The sequence below is a fragment of the Vulpes lagopus genome, chromosome 2 (assembly GCF_018345385.1).
Source record: "Vulpes lagopus strain Blue_001 chromosome 2, ASM1834538v1, whole genome shotgun sequence".
NCBI lineage: Eukaryota > Metazoa > Chordata > Mammalia > Carnivora > Canidae > Vulpes > Vulpes lagopus.
The window spans coordinates 167,694,680-167,708,681 of NC_054825.1; the positions used below are offsets into that span (position 1 = coordinate 167,694,680).

A 14,002-nucleotide genomic window follows, 5' to 3' on the forward strand; every position below is an offset into this window, starting at 1 on the left:
ATAAGATCAAGCCCAGTGTCAGGCTCTGCACTGAGTGTGGAGCCTGCTTGGGACTCTATACAAACAAACCAAAAAGCAATTATTCAATCCACTGCTAGGAAAAAGTGTGAAAGTCAGTCATGCTCAGTAATCAATGTGTTTGATAAAATTACCAAATTCCAACAAATAATTGTTTCCCCTTTCTCAGGCTGGGGAGAGGAAGAGATAAGAGGGTAGAGAGAGCCTGACAATAATTTACTTCAAACAGTCTCTCTACCTAAGAAATTTTTATGAAAGTAATGCTAAAATCCTTACTTAAAAAGCAATCACATCAAAATCTGGATGGAAAGGTGGAGAATGATCAATGATCAACCAATGATCAATTCACCATTTACTAAGAAATGTTTGTCATTAGTATAACTTTGACACTTAAACTCCTGCCTTGACATTCTTGAGAATAAAGATCAATAGTGTAATGGCTTATTGTAGGATTAGCAATCAATTTTTCAATCTATGCTGTCACAAAAAGATAACTATCTGGTGTTCCACTGATTGTATGCAGTTTAAGTTCAAAGTCCAAGATGATAAGACCCAACTTGATGAGAAGCTGGGGAAGACAGGAGCTCATCACAACAAAGTAATGCTAGATTACTATGACAGATTGCAATACTGAGTAGTTTTCTTACATTTCAAGTGTCTCCCTGAATTAACTTTACTAAGGCCACATTTAGGTTACCAGTTCTGAATACAAATTTTTATGAAATTCCAGAGGTGATCTCAACACTATTTTCAAGTCTACATTTTCCTTATTTATTAACAAATATTGAGCACCTCCCAAGTACCTGGCAATGTTAAGACTATGTAGGTTCAGAACAAGTCTCTGCATTTATGGAGCTTACATTCTAATGGGCATTCTAGTACGTCCATTATATTTTTATATAAGGCCTGATAAAACTCATACTTTCCAAAGCCTCTCCCCTGAGTAGTATTTAATAAAGGTCAAAGTTCAAACTGTACCTTACTATGCCACTTACAAGTATTCTCTGCTGTGTGGCCTCCTATTGGGATATGTTAACCTGTGGCTCAAACACTGACTTTTGTGAAACAAAAGATTTTTCCTTTTGAACTTCATGATTGGAAGAATTCACATGACACTTGAGTTTTCTTTTTAAAAAATCATTTTATAGAACTATTTTCCTGTGTGGACTCTATGATGTTCTTACCACTCCTGTTACTTTTATAGGATTTATCACCAGCATGGATTCTGTGATGAATGGTAAGATTTGATCGCCAGCTGAAGCTCTTACCACATGTCTCACACTTGTAAGGTTTCTCTCCTGTGTGAACTCTCTGATGAGACTGTAGCTGTGAAGAGCGACTGAAGACCTTCCCACACACGTCACACTTGTATGGTTTCTCTCCAGTGTGGACGCTCTGATGAAGCTGAAGACTCGAGGCCTGACTGAAGTGCTTACCACACTCCCCACACTTGTAGGGTTTCTCTCCTGTGTGGACCCTCTGATGCATGTCAAGATTCAAGCTCCACTTGAAGCCCTTCCCGCACTCCTCACATTTGTACGGCTTTTCTCCCGTGTGGACTTTTTGATGGGCTTGAAGGTGTGAACTGCGACCAAAGCTCTTCCCACACTCTTCACATTTGAATGGTTTCTCTCCACTGTGGACTCTCTGATGGGCCAGAAGATTTGAGGCCTGCCTGAATACTTTCCCACACTCCTCACAATTATATGGTTTCTCTCCTGTGTGGATTCTGCAATGAATTTTGAGATCTGCTCGACGACTGAATCCCTTTCCACACTCTTCACATTTGTATGGCTTCTCACCAGTGTGGATCAGCTGGTGAATCTGAAGTCGGGAACTCTGATTGAAGCCCTGACCACACTCCTCACACTTGTAAGGTTTCTCTATGCTGTGCGCCTTCAGATGGATTTGAAGATATGAACTCTGACTAAAGCCCTTTCCACATACCTCACATTTATAGGGTTTCTCCCCTGTGTGTACTACTAGATGAACTTGATAATGGGAGTTCCTCCTGAAGCTCTTCCCGCACTCATCACATTTGTATGGTTTCTCTCCTGTGTGGACTCTCTGATGTGCCTGAAGATTTGAACTCAGAGTAAAGCCTTTACCACACACATTACATATGTAGGATTTCTCTCCAGTATGAACACCCTGATGGGCCTGAAGACTTGAAGGTCGACTAAAGCCTTTACCACACTCCTCACATTTGTACGGTTTTTCTCCTGTGTGGACCCTCTGGTGAATGTATAGATTTGAGCTACAAATGAAGCCCTTCCCACATTCCTCACATTTATATGGTTTCTCTCCCGTATGGACTCTCTGGTGGGACTGAAGATGTGAATTCCGACTGAAGCTTTTACCACATGCATCACATCTGAATGGTTTCTCCCCAGTGTGGACCCTCTGATGGTCCTGAAGATGAGAGGCTTGACTGAAGGCCCTCCCACATTCCTCACAATTATAAGGTTTCTCTCCTGTGTGGACTTTGCAATGAACAGTAAGTGCTGATCTACGACCAAAGCCTTTCCCACACTCCTCACATTTGAAAGGCTTCTCTACAGTGTGGACTTTCTGATGGGTTTGCAGAAGTGAGCTCTGACTGAATTCCTCACCACACTCACCACACTTATGGCCTTTCTCTCCCATGTGAATTCTCTGATGAATACGAAGAACTGAGCTATAACGGAAGCCTTTTCCACACTCACTACACATATGGGACTTTGCTTTTGAGTGTAACTGCTGATGAAGATCAAAGGTGGAAAGATCACTGAAGGTTTTTTCACATTCATTACACTGGTAAGGTTTTTGTCTCATGTAGATCATACTCCCCTGGTCTAATGTTGAAACCTTCATGCTGCCTTTCTCACAATCATCATGGCTGTAAGATTTGTCACTTCTGTGTATCCCATGATCAAGGTGATGTGAAATCCAACTGACAACATCAACATTCTGTTTACACCGACACAGCTTATTTTTCATGGAAATCTGCTGATATCTATTCCGGTAACTCTGTGATTCAGTCAAAGTTTTCCTCCATGAGTCCTGGACTCTCAAAATTGCAAAGTCTGAGTTTTCAGTACGATTAGGACCATCCACTTTACAATTTAGCACACCGTTCTCCTCTTCAGAAATCTGAATAGAGAGCTCTGCCCCAAGCTGGCAGGGGGAATCACCTTGTTTGTGAAACTCAGAACTATTTATCGTGGAGTTTTGACATCTGGTTAGGTCATTTGTAATGTGTTGCCAGATTTGCCAGCAGGACAGCTCTTCATGTGGTCCTTTGTCTTGAAAATTCCTCAGCTCATCCTGATTGTTTCCTCCTATAGGGACAGAATTCAGAGATGTGGACAACCAAAAACTTTGTTCAAAGAGTCAAGATTTCACACTTAGGACACAGTATGAGAATTTAATGAACCTCAGGATGATTCAGCTTCTTTTCCACCACATGTGAAATACTCTGGCTTAAATACTGATAGAAAGCAAGAGGTAGTCGATTAAACTCCCAACCACAGAGCATTAATGAAATCCATCTGAAACAAAATTAGTGCCATCTGACATACCATTTTAGTCATTTTTCAAAAATCATGTCTTTCCTACCACAGTACAAAATCAGTAAGGACAAGAATTTTGCAGTGTTGACAGCTTTTAACAGTGCCTAGCAGTTAGTAGGTGCTCAAAAAGTACATGCATAGACGAAACCCAGTGTGATGTCTGAGAATATCTAGAATTCTAAATCCCAGTTTAAGTATAAACAAATCAGAGTAGCAAAAGTGTTTGCAAGTAAGGTATATGAACCAGGACAAGGATGAGAGAATATACAGTTTGCTAAAGAAGCCAAAAGGTTGCATCAGAGGCAGCAGTACACCAAGGGGGTATTGATGAGAAAATTAAGGGTGCTAAAGAAATAAAAGCATGAAGACCTGTGTACTAGATCCTTCTGAGGGTTTTGTAAGGTCTGAATATCCTCAACCCCCCAATAGGAGTCAAATTTAGAGGCCAGGGAAGAATGCTGTCTCTTTGAAAATAGTGTGGAAAATTTTGGGATATAGATATACAGGCCTTCAACAAGAATGACTTTCAAAGTGAAGAATGCAGGGATCCCTGGGTGGCGCAGCGGTTTGGCACCTGCCTTTGGCCCAGGGCACGATCCTGGAGACCCCGGATCGAATCCCACGTCGGGCTCCCGGTGCATAGAGCCTGCTTCTCCCTCTGCCTGTGTCTCTGCCTCTCTCTCTCTCTCTCTCTGTGTGTGACTATCATAAATAAATAAAAATTAAAAAATTAAAAAAAAACAAAAACAAAGTGAAGAATGCAGTTTATTAGTGAGCTGGGAAATAAATTCCATAACTTATAATATTTAGAAGAAACAGACTAGAAACTAATGATTAGTGAATCATTACAAGCAGTAAAGCTGTCATTATACGAAATGCCTTCAAAAGTCATATATTTGAATCTATACACAAACACAATGCCTGAAGTAACAATGTAAATTATACATGTGGATTTTGTAAGAAGCAAATGGGATGCAGGTGGGCAAATCTTTTAAGGGAAATGCTAACTCACAAGCTGGCTATTTTCTGAGACCTTTTCATTCCCTGACAGAGGTGGAAACTGAATTTCTTCCCTTCTCTGAGGGAGCTGCCTAATAAAAGGGGACAGAAGAATCTTCAATCAAAAAAAATTTCCTCCCCAAATGAGTATGCTCTGCTACTAATGGAAAACCACAGGGAAAGAATGGTGTTCAGTTTGGTTATAAAAACAATGCCAGGGGATCCCTGGGTGGCTCAGAGGTTTGGTGCCTGCCTTTGGCCCAGGGCGCAATCCTGGAGTCCCGGGATCGAGTCTCACGTCGGGCTCCCTGCATGGAGCCTGCTTCTCCTTCTGCCTGTGTCTCTGCCTCTCTCTGTATAGACCAACTTGTACAGAAAGGCGAACACACACACACACACACCCCACAGGCATCTGAGAAACCAGAATTAGGTTAGAAATTCATTTAAAGACAAAAAATATTTTGCAATATCCTTTATTCACATGGATCTGTTCACTATCTATTAGTTATTTCTGTGGAGAGTAGGTTTTCCTACACATAAACTCATTCATATTTACTCAACGAATATTTACAGAGCCCCTGCCATGAATATACCAGGACTATTCTAAGCACTGAGGACAGTGAACAAGAAACAAAACAGACAAAACTCCCCCATTCATGAAGATTACACTCCAGTGAGGGGAGTAAGATAATAAACAAATGAACAAAAATATGTTTGAGGTGAAGATCAGTGCTTTGACACAAAATAAGGCAGGGCACAGAAAGGCAAGAGAACAGCATTTTCAACAGGGTGGTCAGATCCCTCATGAGAGTAGAACTAAGTGACCTGAAAGAAGTAAAGAAGGGGCCTGGAAGGTTAAAGGCAAGAGTATTCCAGGCAGAGAGAACAGGTGAAAGGCTCTGAGGCAGAAGCTTCCTTTAAGGTCTGAGAAACGGCAGGAAGGACAACGTAAGCAGAAAAGATGTAGCAAGGGGAGGACAGATGTACTGACAGGCAGTGGGGGATGAACAGCAGACCACAGAGGACTATCTAGTAGCTGCTTTAAGTGGTTTTTACTGTAAGTAAAAGAAGTCATGAGAGACTTTTGAACAGAAGATTAACATAATGTTACATAAAGAAGAGCCTGTAGGAGAAGGGTGGGAGCAGCAAAGACTGTTGCAACAATCCAGGAGAGAGGTCTGGCAACCTGGGACATAAGTGACAGCACACAGGTGGCGAGAAACTGAACAAATGGGACAGGTAACTGTGACAACTCACAGTTGCTTGGTTCTTACCCACATTTCTCTCTATCTGGGTTGTTGTCTTCACCAGCCAAAGCTTCTCTTCTCTTTCTATTTGCCATTTATCTCGTTTGAAGGGTTGATGTCCTGAGAACATGGAAAGTCAGGAGTTAAAATGAACATGCTAGAACTAAAATTTACCAGAGACTGGAGTTCCAACTGCACATTCAAGCTAACAGAAGAATGTTTTTCAAACTTTTTTTTAATCACGACCTACTGAAGAAATAGCATTTACTTCATCACCCAACTACATACAGAGAGATATGTATTATCAAAACAAAGTCTGAATGACCTATTTCTAGTCCACGTCTGTTTTCCCTAAATCTCCTCCCACTGGCTCTCACACACTCGTGCAATCAGCCAGTTTTTGCTACAATGTGTCCTAAGAAGCTCTGATATTCTTTACCCTTATTTCATTCAAAATTGCTCAGAAAACTCAATACATCAGTTTTATAATTCACTAATGCAATAGTAATGAAATCTAAAATCGAATAGACAAGGTATAGCAGTATACTATCCATTTATATAGTCTTTTACAGAACCCAAATGAAAAACACCTGAAAAAGCCTGTTCAGAAAGACCAGAAATATCCTGTATCTTATAGGATTGCAAAAGTCCAATCCCCAAACTCAGGGATCCATTTCAGGAGCCCCAAAGCCTTAAACCCCAAGCTCACAAAGATCCTCCAGAGGAAGGCTGTCCTCACCCACAGAGACCAGGTTCCTGAAGTTTTCTAACATGACATCCTGGTACAGCTTTCTCTGTGCAGAGTCCAGCAGTCCCAGCTCCTCCTCTGTGAAGGCCACAGCCACATCGTTGAACGTCACCGCCTCCTACAACAAACACATATAACCTCAATCTTATGCACCAATGTCTACTGTGAGAGGTGGGAAAGATGGGTGGGAAGGTGCTCTGGCCCCTGAGCGATCTGTAGATTTCCCAGCCCTTCTCTCCTGCCGATGCCACACCCCGATTTTCCTCAGCCTCATCAAAAGTGCTGCTATGGAGGGGCACCTGGCTGGCTCAGTGGTTGAGCATTTGCCTTTGGCTTAGGTCCTGATCCTAGAGTCCTGGGATTGAGTCCCACATCAGGTTCCCCAGGGGGAGCCTGCTTCTCCCTCTGCCTCTGTCTCTGCCTCTCTATGTCACTCATGAATAAATAAATAACATCTTTAAAAAAAAGTGCTGCTATGGAAAAGAAAGCTCTATTTACCTCGCCCTCTCAGTAAGCACAGTAATAAGCAAACTCCCTAGAATTCTAATAGCTGCATCCTAAACTAAAAAGGTTTTACTTGTAATAACATTGCCAATTACTCCAGAAACATTTAACAGTTTAGTCCCAGCATTGTTTGACAGCATCTGCCTTCCCCTAAGGTGGAAACCAGGTGAGGAGGAGCGTTCTGTGTGGAAACAAACCAAAAGGGCATGCCAGGTCCCTGAATGAAAAATTATCCCTCTTCCTGTATCTGTCTTCACTTAAATACCATACTCTGCCTCCCGATCTCTGGTGTTCTGTGTCAATTTAAGCAGATGTCTTTTTCACAACCCCTTGTCTTTATATTTCAAATGAAGATAAAACCAAGCACCTCTTCATAAAATTCCTCTGAAGCTTCAATGCAGTGAGTGACAAGTCCTTTAGTACCACTGGAATTTTTTAAACTAAGGTTACATATTACTTAAAAAAAAAAAAAACAAAAAAACACTAAGAAAAAAGAACCAGTAAATAAAATACACATAGGGTTTGTGACTCAGGCATGGGAGAGACAGAATCTAGCTCATATAATTAGGAAACTCCTAACAATATCTTTTCTTGTGAAGCTGAAGCCTCATCTTGATAGACTGTGCCATATTTAAATATCCTACTAAAAAACATCCAATGCACCAGATATACAACCTGCCTCTTCAATTGTGAATACCTGGTACATTAAGAACAATAAAGGGCAGTAATTTTCAGAACTGTTTTTTAAGAAATAAGTTAAATCAGGAAAACTATCACTGTAGTGTTCCTAACACAGTAAAAATCCGAAACTAAATAAATGTCTATGAGAATAGTTAAAAAAAATAGGTATATAAATTTGAAAAGAATATGGCACAGTGATGAAAACTGTTATATCAGAATGGAGCGCCTGACCTGCTCAGTGAGTTAAACATGTGACTCTTGATCTTGGGAGTAGTAAGTTTGAGCACATGCTGGGTGCAGAGATTATGTAATAAAAAGCAAATAAATAAAATCTTTTTAAAAAGTGCTGCATAGTATTAAATGAAAAAAAAATTTAAGTTGTATGTTATGGGGTCGGGGGATTGACAAAGTAGGTGAAAGGGAAAAAAAGTACAAACTCCCAGTTATAAAATAAGTCACAGGGTTGAAAATAAGTCACAGGGATGAAAAGTACAGCAAAGAAATATAATCAATAATATTACAATAACTTCATGCTGTGACAGACTGTAAGACACTTATCATGGTGAGCATTTGCAATGCATCTGACAAATCACTATGCAGTACACCTGAAACTAAATCAACTACGTTTCCATTTTAAAAATTAAAACAAAATAAATGTATGGAAGATTTTTAAAAGAGAAACTTTAGGAAAAATAAAGCTGTATTTATGTTATGAATACAAACACATAACTATGAATAAATGTGATGAAGGGATTATGAAAATATCAAAGCATCTAATTTGGAAGCGGGGAAAGTAATAAAGTACATGATGTTTTCATTTCTATTAACTTTTCTACTTTCACTTGTGAGATTAAAAAATGATGACATAAAAACTAAAACCAAAGCCAATTAAACTTAAAAGGCATAAAGAATAAAAGCACCTGGCACTCTTCATGTCCTCAGATGCCCTCTCTGTGAAAGAGAAGAACTTGTGTCCAGGCTCTGAGGACTAAAATGACATTTTTAATAATAGCATGAAAGGCAAACCCTACTCACCTTGAACATGCTCATATTCTTTCCTTCCAGGGAAACAGAATCCTAGAGAGACAGACTGGGGAAAGGAGAAAGAAGTCAATGGAAACTGGTCAAGGACATCATTAACCTATAGGATGGCTCCTTGTGAATTAGGAAAGGTACCCATTCCTTGGGATGGTACAGGTGAATGTGGCCCCATCAGCAGAATGTAGCAGGTATACCAGATATCCCCTGATCCCTTTTAGTAGTAGCTCAAGAAACAATGTGCCTGACCACATAAACAGCCCTATGCCATTGCACCTGTAGCTTCTGCGGTAGTAATTTTTATTTTGGGTAGGGTATATAAACTGAGACAACATCCCTAAGAGTGGGCTTTGGAATCAACACATGTGGGGTGAAATCCTGACTAGGCTATTCACTAGCAGTGTCATCTTGGGCAGATGACTAACACCGCTCTGCCTCAGTTCTGTCATTTGCAAGTGGGGGAGAATAACTGGAATAACTGTAACAATCTCATGGGACCGCTACCACTGTAAGGTAGAAAAGCTCTCAGAGCACTACCTATCACAGTTTATTTCTTTGCAACTGCAGTAATATACTCCGCAGAATCACATTCTATCGTTTGAAATTACCTCTACAGAATCTTAAAAAAAAAAAAAAAAACTAATAAAACCCAAGATTCTGCAACAGCAAAAATATAGGTTGACAATCCATACCTAATTTAAATAAAAAAGACAGGCATCTGAGCTGTAAATATACTATTATAAATAAAGGAATGTATAAGAAATAAACAGATGAGACAAGAAGGCAAACCAAAAAACATTTCTAAAGGGTTAGAAAATCATCAATGGTGCTAAAAGTACCGTGAAAGTTTGGGAAGAAATAAGATAGTTACATAGTCTCAAAATATTAACTGCAAAAGGAAAAATAGGGACCTTACCCAAGAAAACAAAGTTGAAACCAGCAATTGGGACAATCCCACAAACTGACACGTGCTTCCCCTGCAATGAGAAGATCGCCCTTACCCCTTACTTCTGTGTCATCCCTGCTTCTAATGCACAGCCTAAACCTATCATGAACAAATGTCAGATAAACCAAAAAAAGAGAGGCATTCTACAAAATAATTTGCCAATATTCTTCATGAATACCATAAGCTAAGTAAATAAAGTCTGAGAAATCATTCTATTCTTTTGTTTGGTTTGAAGTAATCTTTACATCCAATGGGAGCTCAAACTCAAGATCTGAAGATCAAGAGTTGCATGCTCTACCAACTAAGCCAGCAAAGGGCCCCCGGATGATTCTAGATTAAAGGAGAATAATGAAATAAAAACTAAATTTGATGCCTATCACAGGACTGAACCCTGAACTAGAAAGAGAAAACTGCTCTCAATGGGGGAAACTGGAAAAACTGAATATGAACTGTGTATTAGGTAAGAGCGTGTTGTCAATGTCATCAATTCCATTTGGATCAGTCTCTAGCTTGCCCTCAAATGGTTCAGCACAAAAATAAAAACAAACGATAAGGCTGTGAAAGAGACCCAAAAAATGGCTCTGGAAGCTAGTAGCAGCAACCGCTAGAAATTAGTGTTTCCCACTGATCAGTGAGAATATGACAGGGCCACTCAGCGATTGTGATGAACAAGAAAAGGACAAGACACTCTATAACACAGGGACAGAGACATTTATGATAATAATTAAAAAAAAAAAAAAAAAGAATTACTCCCCCCAACATGAGTGACTACTTTATTAATAAGTGACAACTGAAGTCTCATTTTGTTTCTCCCACCTGCTAGATAAAATTTATTACAATATTCAGAAATCATCTTGCTTCTGCTTCTCGACAGCATGCAAACCAGGATAAACCCTCACTGCTGGGGTGCCAGGGTGGCTCAGTCAGTTAAGCATCAGACTCTTGGTTTCCATTTGGGTCATGGGATCCAGACCTGACTAAGGCTCTGCACTCAGCGGGGAGTCTGCTTGAGATTCTTCCTCTGCTCCTGCCCCTCCCCGGCTCCTGCTCTCTCTTTAAAATAAATAAAATAAACCTTAAAAAACAAAAACAAAAAAACCAGCAGTACCACTTAACAGAGTCACTGTGACAGAAATGTGTTCATTTGTGTAAAGTGTTTAGAACGGAACTCAGCACCCCAGGCTCAGTTATAATCATTACCCAAGTGTGTGTCCCACACATTCTCCCATTTCTGCGACTATCTCAGCAGAAGAATGCCAACTCCTACTGACATGGGGCTCTGCTGCCTCCCCCGCTGTGCGGGGCTTCTTGAGAAGTCGGCTGGGGAAGGAAAGGAGGTTGTGAAAAATCAGGATTGTGTTTCCATTCTCGGTAAATCACGTTCCCCAGTACTACCAGCTAGAAGCAACCCCCCCTTATCCGAAAACAAAACAACAAAAAAAAAAAAAAAAAAAAGGAAAAGGGGTCACCTGGGTGGTTCAGTGGCTGAGCGTCTGCCTTTGGCTCAGGTCGTGATCCTGGGGTCCTGGGATTGAGACCTGCATCGGGCTCCCCGCTGAGAGCCTGCTCCCCTGTCTGTCTGTATCTCTGCCTCTGTGTGTGTGTGTTTCTTTCTTTCTTTCTTTTTTTAAAAAAGATTTTATTTATTTATTCATGAGTGACACAGAGAGAGAGGCAGAGACACAGGCAGAGGGAGAGAAGCAGGCTCCATGCAGGGAGCCTGACGTGGGACTCGGTCCCACGTCTCTAGGATCAGGCCCTGGGCCGAAGGCGGCACTAAACCCAGAGATCCCTCTGTGTGTTGTTTCTAATGAATAAATAAAATCTTAAAAAGAAAAAAAAAAGTCAGGTGTCCAGGACAATCCAGCTTCCTGGGCTCACTGAATCTAACTGAGAAACGGGCGCTTCTTGAATAACTGCAGTAGTATTAGGAGCGACAAGCCTCCTGCCAGGCACTTTTAAGGGTTTTGCTCGTACCATCTCGCTTCTTTCCTCACCAACACTCTACTAGAACGGTACTACTTTCACTTGCCTTTTAAACAAAACAAACCAAGACACAGAGGGACCAAGGAACTCAACCAACACGATGCCGTACGAAGACCGCTAGCTCGCAGGCGGGAGGCCAGGGCAGGGGTACAGAGAGCCCGGGAGATCCCCAAACCCGGGGACGACAACGGGAGCCCGCCCCATCCCGGGCTCGTCCCTAACGCTAAGAAGCTCCGCCCAGGGAACGCAAATCGCCTCCCTCGGCCAACAAACCTCGATTTTTAGCCGCTCCTCCTCTTTCTCCCCAAATGAAAGTCTCGTGGCTGCGGGCCCCAGGTGCGTTTCAGGCGAAGTTTGAATGGCAGGCCTGAGACACCATAATCAGGGAAAAGATGGCTGCTACGGCGTCCTCCTGGGGCGGAAGTGCCTGCGATCAGCCGGCACTCCTGGACTACACTTCCCAGAATTCCCGAGCAGTGCCGTCTTGAATGGAAGTACCCGCGACTACTCGGGGTTCCAGGACTACACTTCCCAGAATCCCGCGGGGGCGGGTAAACTTTTACCGCCCAGCCTCCCAGAAGCCGAGGGGTGTGAGACTACAAGGACCTCTGGAGGTTCAGGTTGCAGACTGTCTCGGGGGCGGGGGATAGGTAATGGCACCAGCCTCCCTCCTTAATCCTTCGGCAACTGAAGTCGTGCCCCTTTTGCGGAAATGCCTGACTACTCTAAGCCCCTGGGTTTCACTTCCTGGAATCCCCGAGAAAGTCTGGCCAGATGTCTTGCCATTCTAGCACGTCGGCCTTAGAAGAGTGTAGATTCTGTTCATCGAAAGGCTGAGAAGCTGAGTAGCACTTTAGATATGCTTGGGGAGCTAAACAACTTAAATCTGTCGCCTACCACAGAGACTTCCTGGTAAACCCCAAAGACCTTCACCAAAGGAAGAAGAGCAAAATGAGACTGGGCCTTGTCGGCAGGAACAAAACACAAACGTTAAATCACCTCAATCCCTGAAATCGCGTGAAAGTGAATTGCTGTCATCTTCCCATCCTTGCAGAAGCAAGTGAAAATCCTTTGCAAAGAAAGATGTCAGTCCTCATCCAGGGCCTCAAGTTATTTCTATAATTGTAGAATCTGTGATGTCAGTATTAGGCCAAGAGAACTTTAAGGAGAGAAGAAAAAAACAAAAATAAAAACAAAACAAAAAAAAAAGTGTTACCTGGCATTATAGAGGGCTATTTCAGAATGATAAAAGTTTCAAGGTACCAGAAAATAATAACTACAGTTCCTACTTTATAAAGTGAAAATTGACAGAACCATGAAGAGAAAGATTCAAACTCAGTTGGAATTGAAGATTTTTTAAAAAATTTTTAAAATTTATTTTAGAATGTGCATGAGCGGGGGTGGGACAGAGGGAGAGGAAAAGAATCTCCAGCCGACTCCCTGCTGAGCCGAAGTCCCTGACAGAGCTCTGTCTCACCGCCCTGAGATCCTGACCTAAACCCAAATCAAGAGTCAGAGGCTTAATAAGGACTGAATCACCCAAGTGCCCTGGAAATGGAGATTTTAACAGAGGTAAGTGTTGAGCCTTAAATGCATATATTGAAATGGATATTAAAAACCCATCCAGAAAACATCAATCTAATAAACTTTTAATAAAAAAACTGAAGAAAGCAGAAAGAAGAAAATAAGAGCAGATTAATAAAATATAAACACAATTAAGTGGATCCTCCCCTCGCACAAAAGGCCAAAAGAATGCCCTATGGATAAAGCAATAAAATTGATAAAAGTATGGTGAAAATGACTAAGAAAAAAACCATATAAGAAAAATACCCAGGGATCCCTGGGTGGCGCAGTGGTTTGGCGCTTGCCTTTGGCCCAGGGCGCGATCCTGGAGACCCGGGATCGAATCCCACATCAGGCTCCCGGTGCACGGAGCCTGCTTCTCCCTCTGCCTATGTCTCTGCCTCTCTCTCTCTCTCTCTCTCTCTCTCTGTTACTATCATAAATAAATTTAAAAAAAATTAAAAAAAAAAAAAGAAAAATACCCAGTATCAGAAATAAAAGGGAACATCACTAAATATTATGACAGTATCGTGAGCAACTTTATAAAAATGTACTTGCAAATTTAAATGAAATCAATATGGTTCTAGAAAAAACAAAAATGTAATAAACTTACATAAGAAACTTAATACTTGATGAAATGATGGAAACCTCCCTTTTGAGATTGGGAATGAGAAGACAATGCTGATTATAACTACTTAAAACTGTAGCAGAAAAAAAAAAA

General features: G+C 41.3%; 1 protein-coding gene across 1 annotated transcript in view; it reads right to left on the reverse strand.

Annotated features, from left to right (window-relative positions):
• Positions 1 to 1,144: 1,144 nt before the first annotated feature.
• Positions 1,145 to 14,002, reverse strand: part of LOC121478990 (zinc finger protein 226-like) — a 39,229-nt gene continuing 26,371 nt past the window's right edge. Inside the window, exons 6-10 of the mRNA XM_041734510.1 lie at positions 11,992 to 12,085; positions 8,784 to 8,825; positions 6,555 to 6,681; positions 5,843 to 5,935; positions 1,145 to 3,338 (exon numbers count right to left, since the gene is read on the reverse strand). Coding sequence (XP_041590444.1) covers positions 1,156 to 3,338; positions 5,843 to 5,935; positions 6,555 to 6,681; positions 8,784 to 8,825; positions 11,992 to 12,085 — 2,539 coding nt within the window. The 3' untranslated portion in view covers positions 1,145 to 1,155. The remainder of the gene's footprint in view (positions 3,339 to 5,842; positions 5,936 to 6,554; positions 6,682 to 8,783; positions 8,826 to 11,991; positions 12,086 to 14,002) is intronic.